At 48.3% G+C, this 21,933-nt stretch overlaps 7 protein-coding genes across 7 annotated transcripts; 3 read left to right on the top strand and 4 right to left on the bottom strand.

The window, feature by feature from the left end:
• Positions 1-509: 509 nt before the first annotated feature.
• On the top strand, positions 510-1,229 carry F5147DRAFT_655001 (uncharacterized protein; the record flags this gene model as incomplete). Its single annotated transcript, XM_041433926.1, has 3 exons — positions 510-800; positions 850-939; positions 1,002-1,229. 3 exons carry the CDS (start codon positions 510-512, stop codon positions 1,227-1,229), a joined length of 609 nt encoding a protein of 202 aa, XP_041290221.1.
• Positions 1,230-3,043: 1,814 nt separating this feature from the next.
• On the bottom strand, positions 3,044-3,491 carry F5147DRAFT_776289 (uncharacterized protein; the record flags this gene model as incomplete). Its single annotated transcript, XM_041441840.1, has 2 exons — positions 3,044-3,254; positions 3,319-3,491. 2 exons carry the CDS (start codon positions 3,489-3,491, stop codon positions 3,044-3,046), a joined length of 384 nt encoding a protein of 127 aa, XP_041290220.1.
• Positions 3,492-10,349: 6,858 nt separating this feature from the next.
• F5147DRAFT_776288 (uncharacterized protein) lies at positions 10,350-12,262 on the bottom strand (the record flags this gene model as incomplete). Its single annotated transcript, XM_041441839.1, has 2 exons — positions 10,350-12,077; positions 12,125-12,262. 2 exons carry the CDS (start codon positions 12,260-12,262, stop codon positions 10,350-10,352), a joined length of 1,866 nt encoding a protein of 621 aa, XP_041290219.1.
• Positions 12,263-12,952: 690 nt separating this feature from the next.
• On the top strand, positions 12,953-14,148 carry F5147DRAFT_776287 (uncharacterized protein; the record flags this gene model as incomplete). Its single annotated transcript, XM_041441838.1, has 4 exons — positions 12,953-13,457; positions 13,511-13,702; positions 13,763-13,837; positions 13,889-14,148. 4 exons carry the CDS (start codon positions 12,953-12,955, stop codon positions 14,146-14,148), a joined length of 1,032 nt encoding a protein of 343 aa, XP_041290218.1.
• A 1,223-nt stretch (positions 14,149-15,371) lies between these two features.
• F5147DRAFT_776286 (uncharacterized protein) lies at positions 15,372-15,857 on the bottom strand (the record flags this gene model as incomplete). The annotated part of the gene is made up of 1 exon (XM_041441837.1): positions 15,372-15,857. One exon carries the CDS (start codon positions 15,855-15,857, stop codon positions 15,372-15,374), a length of 486 nt encoding a protein of 161 aa, XP_041290217.1.
• A 260-nt stretch (positions 15,858-16,117) lies between these two features.
• Positions 16,118-16,960, bottom strand: F5147DRAFT_776285 (uncharacterized protein; the record flags this gene model as incomplete). The annotated part of the gene is made up of 3 exons (XM_041441836.1): positions 16,118-16,238; positions 16,288-16,697; positions 16,757-16,960. 3 exons carry the CDS (start codon positions 16,958-16,960, stop codon positions 16,118-16,120), a joined length of 735 nt encoding a protein of 244 aa, XP_041290216.1.
• A 604-nt stretch (positions 16,961-17,564) lies between these two features.
• F5147DRAFT_580924 (uncharacterized protein) lies at positions 17,565-19,757 on the top strand (the record flags this gene model as incomplete). Its single annotated transcript, XM_041431577.1, has 5 exons — positions 17,565-18,272; positions 18,320-18,846; positions 18,895-19,289; positions 19,341-19,532; positions 19,579-19,757. Coding segments are annotated over 5 exons (2,001 nt in total), but the record flags the coding sequence as incomplete, so codon positions are not given.
• Between the last annotated feature and the right edge of the window lie 2,176 nt (positions 19,758-21,933).

Below are 21,933 nucleotides of genomic sequence, written 5' to 3'. Positions count from 1 at the left end.
TAAACTGCGAGCTGCATGAACAGTACTGCCTGCGTGCCATACCATAATTTTGCTCTATCAATTCTTTTGTTGTTGTCTACGAGATCTTTGTCGACAAACACAATCCGTACAATTTCTTTGATGATCTTTATGTCACAGTGTTTCTGCACACTGGTGCCGAATACTCACAGTGTCACACTGTTTTTGGAACCGAGCAATGTAAATGCGGGGTTGAAGGAGTTCTGAGTTCCGAACATTCTGACCAAATTCTGACCCTGACATTTTAAACCCGGGCAGACAGTATTGATTGGCACTATTACTTGCTGAGAGACCTACGTAATTCTGATCAACTCAGAATCGTCAGTAACTTGTTGTTGTGGCGCAAACCTTGCGGCAAATATCTCCTTTCATAATGCCCGTGCATTGGGAAAGTTACTAGAGCTCAGCCCCATGTAGCGAAGATCGGATCATGGAATGTTGAAACACATGAAGAGTCAGTATGAAGAGAGTCTAGAGAACTACACGTTACCATGCCCCACACTAGTGTTGACTCGGTTTCGCACCCATCTGACATTGACTATAGGGCAGAAGTTCTCCTCTTAGTCACTAAATTCGAGGCAGGTGAAGATGACATAGTGATATCTGCATATCCAAGCAGAGACTCTACACCTGACAGTCAACATAGCCATGATTATGAGCCATGCCTCGGTGGCAACTCGCATGGTCAAGGCGCCCCTGTGTACTCCTGTGGGTGCTACCGGCGTACGAAAGTTGAACATACAGACGCACCTGAACAACACCAGGGACTGGGGCTTAAACAGGTACAGTGGCTGCTTCGTCCTTTACACTCAGTTCCAATGTTGTTTCCAGGAGGTTGATAGTAGCGGCGAAATCTGGCCCCTGAAGTGCAAGAGGTCCAAGTCAACCTTCGAGTCAGACTCTCTAGGAGATATAGTCATGGTGAGCTGGACTTGTCGTTTCATCACCGTGTGGATCATTAGTTTAATGGCTCTATAATTCAGACGCCACACTGCTTTGGACGAAACCTGACCAATGTCCAACACGCTAAATCAGTGCTGGCACTTGAAGGATTGAAGCGCAGGAAGCTGGAGAAGGCCTTTGAATTAAACAGAAGCGCAACTCACGAAACCTTGATCCAGGATATCGTGAAACATCTCGAAGCTGCCATTGACAGACAGACGGAAGTGTTGTCCAAGATTTATGGTGTTCTGGAGAGCCGTGCTAAGTAAACTGCTTATGCATGTATGCAATACCTTCAGTCGTATGTTACGACACACAGTCGTGTGCAACTAGGATGATCTAAACAGCGACAACCACGACAGTGGTACCGAGTGCTAAGAGTCGTCGGCCTTTACAGACAAGCAAAGGTTGCGTACTCGAACGTAGCTCGTGGTGGTTAACGAGGGGTTACGCTGAGATGATAGCAGGGTTTACAGACAGTGAGAGGCATCACTGAAGGTACGAGTCGATGTCGAGCAGGTAGCTTTAGCGGGACAAGGAGTTCAAGGGTAAACCTAGTAAGATTAAAGTAAGGAACATCTACTTTAATCTTCGACCTTATATAAGGCTACTCTTCATATCTAAGCTCAGCCTAAAGCTGGGTTCTAATCTGCTTATCTACATGAGTCAGAGATAGTGTCCATGAGGCGGGCTTCTATCGTAGATAGGGTCCATGCGGTACCCTTCTATCAGTACATGAGGCAACACGAGGCTTGCCTTCTATCTTGATAACATAAATAGGTCTTCTAGACCTATGTCGTCATGTGTCGTCATGTGCGGTCCAGACCGCTTATCTAAGCCGGCAGTTGCCGCTTATCGTCTATCATCATCTATTGTCGTCTATCGTCATAGAGCTGGTGAGACTCCAGTATCGTCTATAGCCATGCGGTGGCAGAGGGCTGTCTGCTGGCAGGGGACTCATGCCATGTTACTGTAACATTGTACGCCTGTATTCAAGCTTGATGGAGACCATTCGGCACAAGACCATGTTCTCACTGTACTCTGAGCCTGACAATAACAAGTTATGAGTGCCATTGAAAACTTGTGAACGTCAGAAGTGTGACTTGAGTCGGGACGTGGACATAGCCAGAAACCCGAACAATTCGGAGTCTCGGAGCCATGCCATTAGTACTGACATTCAGAACCTGATTTCGAAATAATGGTACCTTTTTGAGGAGGTCGCCGTGATGTTAGTGCCAGGTAGCCCTTTATTATCATCCCCGGACGGTAGTGATGTTCCGGCCCAGCTTGGTTCAAATGCCCCGGCTTTGGCTCGGCTTCAGACGGCCAGGGCTTTGAGAAATTACAAGCCGGGGCCAAGCCCTCGACAATGGTTTGGCCCAAGCTGCGGCCTGAGTATGCAAAAAGGTGGGCAAATGAATTCAATGATTAGTAGGTAGATAAACACGCAACATGTGATAAAATTGTACAGGTATTGTTACGCTGACCGTCAGTTGGCGTGTGCGAACTTGGATAGGTCTTCTTAGCATCGGCTCAAATGAGCCCACCGAAGCTAAGGGTGTTCGGCGACTTGACGGAACGTCAAGGGTTCCTCCGGTTATCTCAGTAAGACGGCGCTCGTCGAGATACAGGGCTAGCGGATACGGCTAAGCGCGGGGAGCAACTTAGAAGTGCGGTGTTTCAGGGAAAACCAAGTGGATTAGACAAGGCTAACTCTAGGGATGACCAAGTAGATTAAAGTAGAGATCTCAGTACAATAATCTATCTACTTATATGTTCTACATGTAAGTGTTCAAGCTCAGTCTGTATCTATTAGTATATCTGGGATCTATGATAAGAGACCATAAGGTCAACCATGAGGACAGATAAGATACATGAGGCTTAACCTCTGATCAAGCATGCAGCGCCAAGTGCGATTGCGCATAAGTACATGAGGCGCCAAGGGCGCTCCAGATCTTTCATGAGGTGGCAACAATCAACATGTGCCGATCTAGGGTGACCATGAGGTGTACAGCCTCCATGGATAAGGTACAAGGCCGTCTAGGCCAGAGGCGGTGTCACAGCGGTCCAGACTGCTGTCTTTCTAAGTGTAGGTGGTGCACCGCCGTGTCAGGAGTCTAGCAGAGCGGGGGCTTCTGTAGGAGTTACGGATGACTGTAACAGGTATGGGTTGTATAAATGAGATGAAGAGCGCAGCACCAGAATGCCAACCAGGGAAGGAACGAGATGTCATGGGCAGCTGCGTGAAGCGCCGAGAATGATAAGGCATGGGAGGTGAAGTGAGCAGCGGGAGACTGGTAAGTCGCAATAGCAGAACCAGGTTAGCGGTCGCACGAGAAAGATTGTGGTCGAATGTACAATACCAGGTCATGAAAGGCGAGGAAGGATCCGCGTTGGCGTGCCAGGATAATGAGAGGTTGCAGGACGTTGTCCTTGAAGCGTGGAGACTGTGGCAGGTCGTGGCGGCGTATGGGACGTGCCGCACGAGGCTCGTTGGCATTGGTGAAGGTTGCGGTGTCTGAGCTGATCATTTGAATGTAGTGAGTAGATGGGTAAGGATGCACGTACAATAAGAGGTTAGCGAGAAATATGAGTTAGAGTCTTGACGGACTGTTAGGCCTCTAAACAAATGATAGAGTGAATTGAAGGATCTATTGTGACATTGGAGTGAGAAATGTCAAAAGAAACATGGCGACTCACTCGTATATCAACCTGAACATAAAAACCCGCATGTCTGGAGGATGCAAAAGTACTTCAGTGGTCGATTCTGACGATTCTGACATGTGGTGATGGTGGGGTGAAGCAGAAGACACAGGTAAAAATAGAATGTGTCCGAGGCGGTACTGTGTACATAATACCCTAGAAGCCCCGGCTTGGGCTGGCGGCTCGGGCTTTGCAAAATGATGGGCCAGGCCCAAGCCCTACGCAATAGGGCTCCGTGAAAAATACAAGTGCTTACTAACATCGGTTGTTATTGACTGGTCAATAACACCGAGGAAAGTCAGATGCACTTTTAGCCTGTTAATAATTGTTAACAATCATATATTCAATACAAGAGCCTCGAGCAGCTGCATCAGCCAGTGTCATGTATAATCTAGTATCTAAATCTTGTTTAGAAATACTTTGAGTGACAAATGTCTAGGGTTGACTATGTGTATCTAGGGATCCGCACGGGTAAACCCCGGGGTGTCAGAGACCTTACCCGCACCCGCACCCCAAGGTATACCTGCACCCCCATAAAGGGTACGGGTTTTTGGGGGGTATGGCAAACCCGTACCCTTACCTGTACCCATGCAGGGTTTACCCGCGGGTAATACATATAAATATGAAGTTAGAAATTGTAAAAATGAATGAGAATGAGACACTCACCTCCTGCAAATGGTGGGCAGCGACTTGAATCAGCGTGGCTCGAGCTCGGATGAGGATCGGCAGACTCACGAACTGCGAACGGTGGGTGATGACTTGGATCAGCATGGTCCGAGCTCCAATGAGGATCGACAGACTCACTCCCTGCGAACGGTGGGCAACGACTTGGATCAGCATGGCTCAAGCTCGAACGGGGATTGACAGACTCATGAACTGCGAATGGTGGGCAACAACATAGATCAGCATGGCTGTTGCTCCAATGATGATCGACGCACTCATGACCTGCGAATGGTAGGCAACGACTTTGATCAGCATGGCTGTTGCTCCAATGAGGATCGATGCACTCACTTCCTGTGAACAGTGGGCAATGACTTGGATCAGCATGGCTGTTGCTCGAATGAGGATCAATGCACTCACTTCCTGTGAATGGTGGGTGACGACATGGATCAACATGGCTCGAGCTCCAATGAGGATTGACTCACTCACTGTGAATGGCAGGTGACAACATGGATCAGCATGGCTTTTGCTTGAATGAGGATCAGCACACTCACATACTGCGAACGGTGGGTGACAACTTTGGTCAGCATGGCTCGAGCTTGAAGGTAGGTGTTGTGTCAAAGAAGACACTATAGTAGGCAGGTGTGAGTATTAGCAATAGGCAGTACAAGTGTAAGTACTTACCGCTATAGTTCTCGATTAGGTAATGTACCGGTCAAACCCAAGCGCAGGTGTGGGTGAGGGTCCAGGTACCCAAAATGCGGACCCACACACGTACCCGAGGGGTACCCACACCCGCCACCCGCATGGGTTTTCAAAACCCATGCATATGCATATGTGTATCTAGTGATGCAGAGGTTCAGTTCAGAACTGCGGTTCGAACCAGACTTTTAATGAACCGGACCGCGGTCCAGTTCAATGTTCAGAGTATGGGCTGAACTGGACCATCGGACCAGTTCAGCACATGACACCCACTGACATGCAGGTTCAGGCCTGCTCACTCACTCACTCGCTTTGTGTCTGAGTTTCATTGTTGGCGTGGACCTCCCAGGACCTTAGAGGACATCAGACATGACAGCTTCTCTCAGTGCAGGACTACTTCAAGAAAGCTTGGGGTCGCCTACTAAACCATCCAAACATCATTGGAATGTCTATCATGTCTCTGTAAGTCTGGCTTAGCCCGTTGTTGATGACCATGGGGGCTCACTGGGCACCACAATCATATGGTACTCACTCTTGTGTTCAGAATTCAGTGTGATGCTTGACTAGTGTAGTCTATGTGTTACAACAGTGTGGGTCAATCAAAATTGAGAACCAAGTGAATTTTAAAACATGGAGTGACATCATACCCTCTGAAATTTCGGAACTGTCCCACCAATTACCTCTGTCTTGTGTGTTACCTCCCACATGGCACGATCAAAGAAGGGGGCATCAGACATCATTCAAAAGAAGCCAAGGTGGAGGAAAGAATTAGCTATCCTGATTCAGCTTTGGCTGACATCCAGAAATGCAAGAAACTTGGAATTGAAACGCACCTCCAGGCAAACAAGACGAGGAGCAGTGATGCTGGCTATGTACGCCTGGGATGCGAGTGGCTTGTGAGCCATTTTGATGCACCAAGCTACTCTGCTGACAAGGGGGACTACTCAACCAATCCTCGAATATTTTTGAGGCCTGGCCAGTGGACAAGCATGACAGAGACACCCTTGAAGGAGTTCTGCAACTGCTTGAACTGCGGCAAATCTGGGTGGAGGTCCAGTGCACAAACATTGTCCTGGTTACCAATCCTCAGATATTTGTGAGGCCTAGCCAGTGGACAAGGGTAACAGAAACACCCTTGAAGGAGTTCTTTAACTACCTGGACTGTGGCGAATCTGGGTGGAGGTCCAGTGCACGCTCATTGTTCTGGTTGCCAATCCTCCAATATTTGTGAGGCTTGGCCATTGGACAAGAGTGACAGAAACACCCTTGAAGAAGTTCTTTAACTGCCTGAACTGCGGCGAATCTGGGTGGAGGTCCAGTGCACGCTCATTGTTCTGGTTGCCACTCCTCAAATATTTGTGAGGTCTGGCCAGTGGATGAGTGTCACAGAAACACCCTTGAAGGAGTTCTTCAACTGTCTGAACTGCGGTGAATCTGGGTGGAGGTCCAGTGAATGCTCATCGTTCTGGTTGCCAATCCTCAGATATTTTTGAGGCCTGGCCAGTGGACGAGCATGACAGAAACACCCTTGAAGAAGTTCTTCAACTGCCTGAACTGTGGTGAATCTGGGCAGAGGAGTGCATGAACATTGTCATGCTTGAGACCAGCAAGAGCAGCTGTCTTAAAGCTACCTTGCTTGAACCTGAGATTTACATGGATGTTAATATATAGTGATTAAGACAGGCTTGCTCACATAATCACTGTTGACGCATCAATGTTCACCAAAACCTTTCCTATGGTAGGGTGAACACTCCTATTGTATGTTGGTCAAATGTTTGTCACCACAGAGATTCTGAGCTTACTGGCAGTATTCATGCCACAGTTCTAAACCTCTTGTTGGCTGTGACCTCCTTGCCAAGGCCATAGCTGCCGCAGCTGGGAGTGAAAGAGTACTTTGAGACCGTCAAGAATGCTAACATGTTGAACAAACAAGGAAAGACAATCCAATAGATTCAAACCTATTCACTGGTGTTATCCTTGATTTGTTCAGTGTTTGTCACTGAACATCCCTCCAAGAATGAGAGACTGGGTCTGGTGTAGAGATACAACAATTGCTGGGCACTACATGAAGTAAGTAACCAGCAATATAATAATGTGTTGTGGTCATGCACAGCCTAGTCTGCTATACTTGCAAGACAAGTGCATTCGACCCGAGGGGTTTGCTGTATGGTATTAGAATAATTAGTTATATGAAAAGGAAGATAGTCCGAAGCGCAGGAAACAAAGTCTGAAGGTATAATTATGAGTCTGATGTCAAAAATGTTGGGTCCGATGTTTTTGGGTTTTGGGTTAACGGGTTTGCCTTGGGTTGCATCGGGTTTGTGTCGGGTTTGTGTCAGGAATATAGTGAATGTCGGGGATAGCGAATGGTGGGTTACTGTCAGATGTTTCAGATAAGGAAAGGATGATATTGCATAATTCAGCTAAGAACTACTAATATCAGATGACCTCCTCCTACTCGGAGGTAGAAAGGTAAGTAAATAGGTGGGAGGTATGCGAAATATATAGTGTCTATGTAGAATTTCGGAGTGCTATAGGCGAAAGTAGTAGCGCTGATTTTCGGGTCCAATGTCCTATGTAATAAGACATGATGTACTGCGGACATGTAATAACGTGTTCTACAATGTTAGCAATGTGAAAACAAGTAACTGCACACCTAGTGAGGATAGATACGACAGGACAAGACATAGGGAGGACAAGTGTGTGGGAAAAAATTGGGTCCAATGTGCAGGAAATGTCAGGTTCATTGGATTAGCGGATAAACATTGGATTGAGTGGATGAGTGTCGGATAACATCGGGAAGCCCGCAGTTATGTTTCTCTCTTTCAATCATCTGTTATCTACATCATAATAGCCAGAGCCACATTTAAATTTCTAAGTTCCGATGCGGACCCCAATTTAAATAGTCCCTAAATCATATTGTCATCTTTCTCTTTCCTCGACCAATCATTACACCGACGTCCTTGCTGCTTTCAATCAACCTTCAACTGAATCTCTACTCAATTCTGTCATGCTCTCATTACTGCAGGACACCCTCTCTTCAGACTCGTTGAAATGGTGCCTGGACCATGGAATGTTTAAACTTAAGGTCAGATTGTTTTTCTTGCTGCAGTCACTTGATATTGTTGTTAACATTGATTTAGATGCTAATTTAAATGTTGCCTGGACCTATTATCCATATCTGAATCATTCCACCTGGACCGACATTGTCTTCTGAATCCAAATTCCACCTGGACCGACGGAATTGTCTTCTGAATCATTCCACCTGGTCTGACATTGTCTTCTGAATCAACCATCACTTCAATTGTATTGAGGTTTTCCCGGGAGGCATTAGCGTTTAGATTTGAGCAAGGTATGTTTTCCTTTCAATATTCGTCTTATGCAGTGCATTGATATTGGTCTGATTCAGAGAACCAATGCATATTGATTCAGAATTTGGTGCAGACAAGCGAGATTCAGACCAGCATCATTATTATTGTTGATAGGCAACTGCACGGGTTGAAGTAACCCATGCGGGTTCAGGGTACGGGTATGGGTTGGAATTCTGTGACCTGCGCACTAACCCGTACCCCTGGCATACCCGTGCCTTCCAAAATGGTAATTATTTTGTAATCAATGTTTCTAACTTATCCACTGTGCCATCCTGGCCCCTCCCACATCATGCCGTCATCAAATGAGCCAGTAATAGGTACACCTTGGTTTTTTTTTTTCTAAAATCTATTTGACATTTATAACTACAACTAGGTATTTTCGAGCCTGTAACCATCCATCGTTTTGTGATGAAGGTTGATAGCACTGGGCACAGTCGAGGTGGAGGGATTCTGGCTGTCTTTCGCTAAGCTGCAGAGGTGTGTGTATTCACACCTCATATGTATCTACATGACTTACGAACATTTCCGCTTGGTTCATAGTCCTCCTTTCGCACTCGACACTGATGTTGACGCTGATGTTGCTGTGCCTGTGTCCCACTCTCAGGCTGTGCGTGACCTTGTCCTTTGATCATTTTCACTTGTTCTGGCTTGCTCTGACTTGTTCCGACTCATTCTTGCTTGCTCTGACTTGTTCCGACTTGTTCTGGCTCATTCCAACTTGTTCTGGCTCATTTCGGCTCGTTCTTGTTTGTTCTCACTCGCTCTGACTCATTCTCGCTCACTCTGACTCGCTCCAGCTCATTCTGACTCGTTCTCATTTGTTCTCGCTGTGCAAGGTATGTTATATATATATTATCTCACTACAAAATTTTAGGTAGTACCTGCAGGTAAACTCCCCACGGGTGTGGGTATGGGTCTAATATCCACATACCCGCCAAAACACCCGTACCCCTCGAGCGGGTGCGGGTTTTTGCCGGGTACGGGTGTGGGTATGACCTCTGCTACCTGGGGGTTTACCCATGCAGTTGCCTAATTGTTAATAGTTAAATTGATAGTTAAATTTGAATCCAGTATTAGCACCAAATTAAATAAATTGCAATGCATTTTATAAAGACAGTATTGGTGTTACAATATATTGAATTGACTTGCAATGACGGTTGTGACCATGATGACAATCTCAATTAACACTCGATGCAATTGTCATAGTCATAATTGTCATGACTCATCATAATTCCCATGCTATTGCAACCGAGCTCGCAACTGTCATTTAAATGATCATGACAATAACGACTCTATTATAGCAACCTATTTAAAGACACGCCCTGCATTTGGGCATTGAAACCCATTGCAGGGCATTGAAATCTAAATTAGGAATTTCCGACATACATTGACTTTCAGCATTCTGTGTGAGTTTGGAAATCAAATGAGTGTTTCTGCCTTTTGTCATGGGCAATGCATGCTGCTCGATTATATTGAGCGTGTTTTGTTGCCTCCATGTCTGTCTGGTAAGTGAATGGATCATGTGACCCTTTTATTAAAGAGTCACGTGATCATGCAACTGTTTGAACTTTGAACGACACTTGACGCGCATGACGACTTGACAACGAGGCTTCCTGCCAGGCTGAGTCTATGCTGGTGAAATCTTATGTCTACATTTTTTTTGTTTTTCTTCGTCATGAAAGCCACGTGCCCGAGCCTTGCCGATGAATGGATAACACAAACGTAATGATGCAGACATGGCAGTATAGTGTACGTCCTAGATAAAGACGACGGACCACAACTTCTGGGTTGGTCACCAGAAGGTAAGGCAATCACCACCATTGCGGCGGTGCCTCACAATGGCGCGTCTCTGAGGGTGATCAATAGTGAAAGTTTAACAAGAATATGATTGCGCAGTTCCGAATTATCTACCACTACATGGCGACTGTAAGAATATTGACCAATAGAAATTATTTAAGTGGCGGGACCCTTCCCAGATGCCGATTCACCGAAGGGACAGTTGATCTGGGAACCTGAAGGTCCGGCATGTGCAGCGGCGATACTTGGAACTGAAGTACCTGTGATTGTAGACGGACCTGGGGTGAAATTGAAATAAAGCTGTTCCATTGCCTGTGCCTGCCTGGCGCTCATGCCTTGACTGTATGGGACTGGATGACCGGCGGGGGGGAAGAACACAGCATTATTAAAATGAGGTATGGGTGGGTTGGGGACAACACGTTGCCGGATGGACTCATAGGCATCCATCAGGACGGCGGTACGATGTCCTTGTGCAGTCAACATTGCATCAGCGCTCCGGATCTGAGCCTCACGAGTCTGAGATTCGGCATGCAAGGCCTTCACCTCCTCTTGCAATACAGCGATCTCGGCACACATTTTCTCCATAGCTCGGATGTCAGTATCCTGAGCAGCAAGGCGCCCATTCATGATTTGAACCAACTCGGCCATCTGAGCGTTCCGAGTTCGGATGTCGGCCACCTGAGTCTGAAGGTCATTGATGGTGTCCTGAACCGCCGCAAGGGGCGACACCGAATCAAGTTTCACCTCTAGTGTCATGGCCTGCAAATCCTTTGCAACCGTGTCACCGGACGCGTCAACTTCCATTTCTTTGGCGAATGACGGAGGCGATTGAGTTGGATGAGGAGGCGGTGTGAGTGGAATTGCGGCGGTGGGAGTGTTCTTTACCGAATAAGATGGAGGAAGACTGAAGGCATTTTGGGAGCTTACAGCATTGACATCAGCCTGCATTGCCGTGCTCCTGGTACCCACAGGCTCAGGGGCGACCGTTGCCTTTTGTTCCGCCAACATAGCTTCACTGTGTTGCCAGTCGTGTGTGGCAGTCCTAGTGCTGGCCCTTTTCTGGAGAATACAGTAATGAGACAAACATAAAGATAGAATGACAAAGCTCCCGACCTGAACCTCATACCATGGTTTCCGTTGATCACCAGCGTTTCGCATCGGCGGATAATGGTTAGAGGCCTGTTTCGGCGGCCTGCCAGAACTCACATCTCTAGACTTCTTCCGCTCACGGTCCCACCAGTGTATCTCTGATGGCAATGTAACTTCCCTTCCCTTCCCTTGCCTATCCATTGGGACCTCGGACCCAGACGAGACTACTATCTCCACGCGCTTGCTTTTTGGCTTTGGCCTCAGTCTAGTCGGCGTTGTATTTGTATTGCCCGGGGCGACATCCTCAGCTTTGTCCACAATCGCTGGCGCGATGACCTTGTCTTCATGGCACATGGCGACCTCTTTGGATGCACTAGTAGACCTCCACTTCCTCTTGTGGAGAGCATCACTTTGGCTGATATCCCCAACAATTTCGACTTCGTCACTGTCCTCACACAAGTCTATCGGCATCTTCCGCGTGACAGATCTTCCAGGCGGCTTGGAATTTGCTACCACTGAAGGGACCGCCGGTGTATTTGTCGCCTTGACCGGTGGTGCATCTGGAGGTTGCGACATTGGTGCTGGGGCCGATACAGTAATTACCTTGTGAGCCTTGCCATATAACTGATGGCACTCGATGCGAGAGTCATTAGACTTGATGTTGTTCCACACCGGGACACTAAGAAACGATGTCTGACTAACATGATCTACATGCTCCATTAATTCCATGGCTGCCGAAAGCAAGATCGGCGGGATTTCAGTCGCCGACCGTGCATGAGTTTGAAATGCCGGAGTCTGTGCTTAATTAGGTAACAGTGCATGACTAATGAGGACATGCTGACCATGATGTTTGCCATCTCTGTGGCCATGTTCAGGTGGCCGGCGGGACCTTCGCTCGACTGCAAGGCTCTTGCCAAAATTTGGAGCACGCCGGCAGTTACCTCATTGAAGGCCTTGTTCGAAACTTCTGAGGATGGCATGACAAGCAGGGAATGTGAGCGTAGATAACAAAAATGGGAACAATTCACTTGTCATTATATGGCAGATGAACACATTAAAATTTCATGTCATAATACGAACTCGGCTCGGTCACCCGTACCATGTGGCGGCATGCGGATTCAGAAGCACTGATCTCTGACCACATCTCGGACCACGTGTCAACTTTCACACACACATAATCTATTGTCCTGGCTAAGTGTTTAAACCCCGCAGATGCGGCCACAACACTAATTGGCACATATTTAATGCTCACATCTTCGACAGTTCTTCCAATCACTCATCTGAAACCTCATTACTTTTTTCTACAATTTGACTAGCAACCGTCACGTCCATTTCGAGCTGCCCACAAACAGCGATACACCCTCCAACTCGCCAAATTCCAACACCGGCAACCAACCTTCAAGTACGTGTTTCTGTGGCATGCATGATTGTTAATTTATTTCCAATTAGGGTTCAACTTCAGGTTTGAGAATTCGCACAGCCATCTTACGGCAGACTTGGCGCGTATGAGGCGTACCGTACCCTGAACCTTCAATTTTGGGTTTCCGGTGTGAAAGCAAGTTACAGCGGAGGCCCTTGTGCTGGACCCGGCGCCTCAAACAGCTCTGACAACACCACAACCTCAAAAATTCAACTTTGGGTTTACGGCGACCAAGCAAGGCCCAGCGGCAATGGACCCTACATCACCTTCCCCAGCTCCAACAAAATTCAACTTTGGCTGGACCCAATCCCATTCCACAGAGAAGCTGGCAGTTCCGGCAGGCCAACCACTCAACACGTCAGGCCCAGCAGCAGTCGACTCGGAGCCCACACCATCTTCCCCAGCTCCCACAACATTCAATTTTGGCTGGACTCGGCCCATTGCCACAGAGAAGCCGCCGGTTCAGGCATCTCAACCATTCAACTTTGGAATGAATGTGGAGAGTGAGATTCTCCCCTCACTGCCCTCGCCACAGGATGTCCGGCACACCCGCCGTAGCTGTTCCAACACTCCCGACAATGGAGTGCCAGCGTCAGTGATCCCTCTCAAGAGACCCATGTCTCTGCCGCCGCCCTCAACTCCTCCTCAGGCACCGGCGGCCGAACATACAGCCAAGTTCAACTTTGGCTGGAAACAGCCACCTTCAACAACAGCGGCTGTTGCTACCCATGTTGGGTTTGACCAGAATAATAAATGTAAGTCGCTCATCTATATGCATGAGTTATCCGAAGATTAAACACCATTCTAGCATTCCAGTTCGGTTGTAAGGTCCCTCCAGCAAAGGTAGGGAAATGGACACCGGCGCCTATTACAGCCGCCGTACCACAAGCAGCACTGGTGCCAATGGCAATACCGGCGCCTAACATAGCCGCCGTGCCAGAGGCAGCACCGGCTCCTGAGTCAGACCCTTACACGCCAAAGGCCTTGCCGAACTGGGAGGGTGGTTTCCCCGCTGCCAAACGATGAAAACTCGGTCCCGCCAATCAAGTGACCCGCCAAGACACCATCGGACGCCTTATCGGTGACGCTGAGAAGGCTGCCATTGACATTGTGAAACGGCTCAATGGGGATGAATGTAAGTCCTGCAACTGACATGACTCTTCCAACTTTACTGACTTATTTACAGTTGATCGACTCGCCCAAACAATGCTGGGTAGCCTCATTAGGCCCGGTGATGATGTCCGAGATCCCATGCCAGAAGATGTCTTGGACAGCAACCGCGCTGTATTATCAGCGTTCTGTGAGTCCAGAGATCGGTTGACTAGGATCTTCAAGGATCTTATCACCCTTCATCATGCATCTGAGCACCACATACGCCAGATTTCGTTCATGGACTCTCTTGCAAATGAGGTTGAGACAGCAGAGAGGACCGCCGGTAGTCAGTAGTACATACAGTATATCTTTCAATTAGTCGCGGCTATTTCTTTAGTACCACCAATGTTATGTTAACGGCCAGACATTCACATTGCCGATGAGTCACACCGATGTGCACCAGCGGACAGTGTGCTTTGTATTTCATGCCGGCGTATCCTACAGATGTAATATGACATAATGATTACTTCCTGCCACGCTTAGCCCTTGAAGCTTCCGGCGCAGTGGTTTTACTCCTGGTTCGCTTTGCCGGCGTGTCACTCACAGCGTGAGTGCCACAGCGGTTTAAGTTCTTGGGAGGCTCATTTGATGTATATGCGACCTCCTTGCTTCAAGTTCCAGGCACTAACAATGTGGCCGGCGCCTTCAATGGTATTCCCTGTGACTTGAGAGGCTGTCCGGAGGGAATAGAACCTTTTATCGGAGGATTCAAAACCCCGCCGACCTCGGCGACAACTTGTCTGGTATCCCGGCATGAACCTGCAGCCTGCTTCTTCTTGGTCGGCAAGGTGACCTTTGGGGGCGGCGAAATCTCGGGCTCTCCACCAGTGGATGGTGCTTCCTTATCTTCACTGGATGGACTAACACCATCCTCTCCAAGATCACCGTTCAACTCGTCCTCTGAATTGCTATCCTCCGCCACACGGTGTTACGTCGACTGTAGGTCGGCGTGTGCGAACTAGGATAGGTCTTCTCAGCGACGACTCGAGTGAGTCTACTGAAGCTGAGCGTGGTCTAGCCTTGACGGAACGTCAAGGATTCCTCCGGCGATCTCGGTAAGACGGCGCTCGTCGAGATGCAGGGCTAGCGGATACGTGCAAAGTCGTATGGGGGCGACTTTGAAGTGCGGTCTCACACAAGGAAGCTGTTTAGGCTTAGATGAGCAAGTTCTTGGGAGAACCTAGTAGATTAAAGTAAAGTATAATCTACAACAATGTGTCTACTTATACAGGGTATGTGTATGTATTCTAGCTCAGTCTGTAATCTATAGTATATCGTCAATCTAAGATAACCAGACATGAGGAGAGATAGTATACATGAGGCTTAGCCTCTGATCATACATGCAGCGCCAAGTGCGACTGCGCAATCAACAGGAGGCGCATAGAAGCGCTCCGGATCTTCATGAAGCGACATGCTGTATACATGCGCTGATCTAGGGTGTCCATGAGGCGTACAGCCTCCATGGAACAGGTACAAGGCCGTCTAGGCCAGGGGCGGGGTCATAGCGCCAGGCGGGGTCATAGCGCCAGGGGCGGGGTCATGGCGGTCCAGACCGCTGTCTTTCTAGGCGCGGGCAGCGCACCGCCGCGCGGGGAGTCTAGCAGAGCGGGGGCAGGCGTAGGGAGAGCTGGGGCTCTAGCAGGTGTTACAGATCCCTGTAACACACGGCGGCGGTTAGCTTTAGGGTTGGCTTTGCCCTTACCCTTCCCTGTGCTCTGCTTTGTGGCATTGGCACGGTGAGCACTGGGTGGCCACAAGTCCGCCTCTTGCATCTCACCATTGGAATCTTTCCAGGCCTTGAATGAGAAGGCCAGTTGCATGTCGTTTTTCTGGCGGTCAAACCAGAAATCTAGTACGGTGGTGGCATCTGCTTTATTTATCTTGGATGGCTCCTTGAGCTGCACAGCGGCCGGCCAATGGGTGCCGTCAAAGAACGCCCATGGGTCATGGATTACATCTCCCCATGGCACCGCCGCTTTTAGGTTTTCTTCGCCGGAGCACATTCCTGTTAAGAATCAGAATGATGTACAATCTGACAGAGCAAAACAAAGTACTATAGAGCTTCGTCAAGAAAGACCGAATCATGTGCTGTTGTTCGGCTCATCTCCAACCCGTTGTGTCGGGCAGAATCGGCCACCCATTGGTGTCTTTGTCAAGTTCAACTAATTTCTTGGCAACTCATTTCTTTGATTTCACCATCTGGGGTTCCCTGTCGTCCCCATCTAAACATTCATTTGCCTCAGTGTGCTCGCCGGTAAGACATTCACATGGCCTCGCCAAATTGCTCCCCCGCATATTCCACCCATTCAGGCATGATGATGCTGTCCCAATCCCTTGTCTTGATAAAGCTCTCTCCATCCCCGAACTGTTCATTGAAGTCGTGGCTGCAGTCACTGTTGAATAAATCACCGATTGATCGGAGATGACACTCACCCTCCCAACATAAGCTTGCCTTGGCTGTCCTTCCAAGCTGATAGGATGCAGACCCTCATTCCAGCTTTCTTGAACATTTTAGTCGTGAAATGCTCGATCATGTTGGCGCCCTTGCTCTCGGCGACCTCGGCCTGAATATCCGGCGGCACCGCTTCGTTGTTCCACTTCTCTGCCATGGCCTCCGCTTCCTCTCTCTCCTCCGCCGACAAATGATTAATGACTGTCTTTGCTGCCTTCGGCCATCTGGTAATCATCCCCTCGCTTCCAGCCATCTCTCCCGTCTCCTGTCGAATCGAGGCTTTGTGTGTGTGAATCAAGACTTGCCTCGCCGTCCAATGACGGCCATACTTGATAAGGGGCTTTGCAGCTCCTCTCCGGCGAGACTGGTTCTGCAACCACTGCTCGTAAATCTTTGACAGACATGTTATCATGCTCCGGGATCTCCGATATGTTATAAACTGTTAAATACCTTTCGCCGAGCTTTCAACAGGGCCTTTTCCTTGGTGGGAGCTTGGAGGGACGCTTCCTTGTAGATGGCAAGCAGCACCCTCGATCTTTCTTTACCTTTCACAGACTTCCAGTCTTCTAGGTGGGCTCTGAGGACCAAGACTTCAGCCTTCTGCAAGCAAACCTTTTTTTGTGGAACCACAATAGGAGATTCACTTCTTGGCATGTTGTGTTATAAAGGATGGTGATGGTGAATCTTTCCAGACTTAACAACAGTTGGTTGACTGTCGTTAGTGTTCCATGGTTTTGTTCTGTTCTGCTCAGTTCATTCACCCTATATTACAGTTCATATCATGGATATATAGTGGATATGATTGCTGTGTTCTGCTCGGTTCAGCTTATATTATAATTCTTATTATGTACTTGTAACCAATGGTGATTAATTGATATGACCATATTGCATCGGTCAATTGAAACTTGTCATTCTTACAGATTCTTATACAGTACTGGGCTCAACAAATGGGAGGTTCTAGACTACAAGAGTGGACTCCAAAACATAAGTATGCAGTGGTGGAATGGCAGAGAACATATAGGACGAGAAAGGTGGTTGGCAAATGGGTGGAGAGACCTATCATTAGTAGATCAGTTCCAGCAACCCCTACTAAGTCTCCCTCAAAGCAGGAATCTTATGGTATGCTTTACCATGGGGGAGACGACTTTTCAGGCGACCTTGGTGATCACATGGTGACTCCACTGCACCTGCCAAAGTCCCTGGTGAGCCATCCACCAATATCACCTCTATTTCACCACTGATCTGTATTCAGAGTCAAAATGACTATATACGTCAATGGATCCCAAAGACCAAAGCATATCTTGACATACCCCTTGAAAGAGAAAATCCATCAGATAGGTCATGTATCATCTGTGGGACAGATGGTGTCTATAAATGCCATGGATGCTTCGGTGAGCCTCTCTCTTGCACAAGTTGTTGCAGAACCCAGCACCAGAGGCTTCCCTTTCATCGGGTTAGCCAATGGACAGGCTCATTCTTTGAGGAAAGTTGCTTGGTCAAGAGTGGGATGGTGATCTGGCTCGGACATGGAGGAAATGCATGCCCATGGGATGATGATGTAGGGGAGTCAGCTCTGTTCACTACAGGGGAAGGAGATTCCAATGATACGGATGCCGAGAGCATATTGAATGAACCAAATGCCGAGCCGAGCACAAAGGAGGCCCATGACCTACCGACCAGTGTGCCGTTCATTAAGAACAACAAGGCCATGACAACAATAGTCGACAAGTCTGGAGTACATACCCACATCGTCAAGTATTGCACATGCCCAGAGGCCGACACCGCCGATATACAGTTGTTTAACATGGGTTTGTTTCCGGCGTCATTCATAGAACCAAAGACAGCATTTACCTTCGATGTCTTGAATGACTTCTTACTCGACAACCTGGAGTGCGGGACTTCGGCAATGAATTATTACAGCAAGTTAAGGAGGATGACCACGAGTGTCTTTCCTCACTTGGTGCCGGTGAGCTTTGTGGTGCACCATCTGCCATTTCATTAATTGTCATAAAGGACTGTTACCGGGAGCTCATGAGGGTGGCAAGACAATGGCGGAAGTTGAAGCTCCTGAAGTGGAATGGCTTCAGCCATGAGGACAAGGAAGTGAGACCTGGCGATCTAGCCCTCTTTTGTCCGGCATGTCCTCAGCCAGGAACTCATGTCACATTGCCTGCCGGAGGCACCACCAAGGACATCGATGCTAACAATGGATCTGGACGAGAGACTCCGAGTTGGTTATACACAAGATCGCTTGTCACGGACGGAAACTTCAAAGCTGAGCATCTTCATGCCACAAATCCCGCCGATGAAGTGTCTCTCATGGACGGTCGTGGCTTCATGGTCGGCGATGCCTTGTACAAGGAGCATTTGGCCATTGCCAAGGATGCCATGCAACGCTCGGAGTGCAACAACCACCACGCGGTAAATTTGGCAAATGCATCTCGTCACAGATTGGAGGCCACCGGCATCGGCGGATGTGCATGTGCGAGGCATGGTTGTTTTGTCCCGCATGCCATGGTAGATTTTCAGAAGGGAGAAAGGTGTGTACAATCACTTGGACCGTGTGCATTATTGCCGACTGTCAACAGACAGATGAATATGGATTATGCGCTGTGCGAGGCATTGAAACTCAACGCCAAGGGCATCCGCCGTGTATTGACTTTCTATGATGTGAACTGTCAGTATCATAAGCACCTCCAGGACCGCATCGCCGACAGTCCATTGCTGAAGATGCATGATGAGCTGGAAATCACCCCCAGCATCGGACTATGGCATGTCCATGGCCATCAAGACAGCTGCTATGTCAGATATGCTTCCAATTTCATACAAGGCACAGCCAGGATCGACAGCGAGATCATGGAGACATTATGGGTGCCGTTAAATATAATCTCACCGGCGGCCCGTGGCATGGGAACTCCTCACCGAAAAGAATGCCTGGATTACCAAATGAATGATTGCAACTTCACGAAAATGATCAGAATGAGTGGGTGTCTCATTTATTCTGTGCATGAATCTGACAGCAGAGACCGTACAGGCAAATCGCTTTGCCGAAAATACAAGGAAGCTATGAAAGGGGTCGCCGACAGCAACATGGCATTTGAGCGGCTTGATGAGACCGCCGATGCCGATAAAGTCAAAGATTGGGAGGCCCAAGAGAGGTTGGCACATGAACAGCGGCGCCATGATCCAACAGCAATGGACATTTATGAAGTTCAACTGCGCAAAGGTATGTAGACTTCTCGTACAGACAGTCAGTTCTGATTCTTGCACAGCGCCGACAAGAAAACAGCAAGAGTTAAGGTTGTTAACGGCGCAAGGCCGGCGGCCTGGCGAGGCACGCCGGAGAGGTGCGGCAATGTGGCTGGCAGAGGGCCTTGCTATCAAGGAAGCCCAGGTCATGCTGCAGATTGATGTGAGAAAGCTCGGACATCGGGCAACAGATACTCAGTGATTGGCGATTGGTCGCCGACGGGATACTCTGCAACGGGATATCAATCGCTGGACGGCGGCCGGAGCAATAATTCTTGGCGAGGAATTAGGCAACAATGACATGCAGATCATGCAACCAGATCTGTTAATACTTCAAGAAGACACTGAAGAAGATATGGATGCCGAGCTTAGAGCGTTTGAGCCGGAAAAGGGGGTGATTCCTTTGCCTTCCAATTTGGGGCTAGAGAAATGTGTGGCCCTCGGGGTTGCTGATATTGCCGATCAGGAGCTCACGCTCCGGCAAGGTCAGGCGAATGGGGCCCTGCACCACATCAGGGTGCATTTGGCTGACAAGGTGGTCATTTTCCGGAAGACCCAAACTCGTAAGCGTGCATGAAGTCATCATCGAGGAGCAATAACCAGATTGCTTGCATCAGCTCGTGTCGACAATGACTGAGGACCTCAGCTGTCGCAGCCTTCTTGAATGTGTGTCGGTAGAAATCTTGAAAAGTGTCTGTAAGCTGGTGGAAACATGTCAAACATGGACAAATTAGAATGATGAAACTCATTGTACTACCTTCGGAATGTATGCGAGATGGTGTGCTGCAAATGATGTTGGCTTACTTCATACATATTTTGACTGATTCCCTAGGAACATATAAATGGGCCAGAGGGATGCAGTTCCAAAGCTTGTGAGATGGGTCGAGTCTGACCACAGCATCATTGCCGCAACCACGGTCTCGAGAGTGCAGCCACCCTCTCGGGGCCATGAACATATTTTCTCGTGTTCATTGATCATCGCTTGTGAATTGTAGATCTCTCCATAGATTTTCTCTGCAGGAGTATTGTCATCTGGCCGATAAAACATGTTGAATGGAGTAAAATGAAAGTGTTCTGCAGCTGATTCGTGGAATGCAGCTTTGATGACTTCAAGGGGCTTGCGATAGAATAGGCCAGGAACCTCGAACAGTGGAGCCACGTCTTCAGATGTATGTTGGACTCCGTCAGCAGGGATGCGAATCTTCACGCTAGTTGCTTTCCAACTGTCTAACAGCGAGAATGATGAACAGATGTCTTTGAGATCGTCCTGATAGTTGTCGAGGCGATTGCTTTCCTTCAAGGCCCGAAACTCCTTGAGATCAGCCTTGTCGAAGTCCTCTGCAAGGATGACCTCATTTACAAGACGATCTAACTCGGCCAAAGATTTCATAACGGAGCCACTGTAAAACCAACTCATGAGGTGAAATGTTGTGGCATTGAGAAATGGTATGAAGTAATTAGTTGGAGAATGCATCGAGCTACCAAATCCTGACCACCACGGTTTGGCCCCAAGGCTGTCCGGAGTCTTGATAAATGTCAGCGAGTCAGACAAATGTGCCATTGAGGTGAAGTTATCAGGATTGTATGATGGAAGGGAATGTGTGTATTGACAATACAGACCATAATGATCTGGTGCTGTGGTGAGAATGACGGGTTGGCTAGAAACTGGGGGGGGGGGGTGGATCTGGTATGTTTGTGTTGTCCGAGGTTGAAGGTGGGGCTACCACTGGAATAGGTGGTAAGTCATCACAGAATCTTTTCGGTAAGCGATGGCGGCAGTTTGGTAGACCTGAGGCCCAATATGCAGGTGGTGATGGAGACCATGAGCCTGGGTCCTGAATAAGTTGGATATGAAGACGACTCAGATATAATAAATGAATCAACGTACTAGTGGTAACCCTGGCTCAGTAAAGCCTTCATGTATGTCCTGGCGAGCTATCAGTGCTGCTGCCGCATCTTCCTGACGACGTGTTTTCGCTGATAGCTGGATTTCTTGGTTGTGTCTTCTCTTTGCTAGAGAAGTGGCGACAGCATCAGTTATTTTGCTTGAACAAAACCGCTTGTGGGTACTAAGAGCCCCATGAGAGTCAAATTCTCGATGATAGCCCCTACATATGTGGGTCTTAACCAGGGGCCTAAGATTTTTTTATGTCATTATCTTACGTCCCATCATTGATTCCCAATAAGTGGTAATTATAAAGGTGTTGACCAGTCAGTGATATGGTTGTGTCTGTCCCCACCTCCATGAGTTTGGTCCCTGCTGACTGGGCTTTGGCCACCACTCATCTTGCCAGTGACTATGTTTGCTGCCAGTTCTGTGCTATTGTTGGAGTGACGCCGAAGGTCCTCCCACCGCTGGAGCTTGATGTTGTTTTGAT

The sequence above is a fragment of the Suillus discolor genome, assembly GCF_016758755.1.
Source record: "Suillus discolor strain FC423 chromosome Unknown F5147scaffold_47, whole genome shotgun sequence".
In the NCBI taxonomy this organism is placed as follows: Eukaryota; Fungi; Basidiomycota; class Agaricomycetes; order Boletales; family Suillaceae; genus Suillus; species Suillus discolor.
Note: the sequence above shows the minus strand (reverse complement) of the source record. Positions and strands in the feature narration are given on the sequence as shown.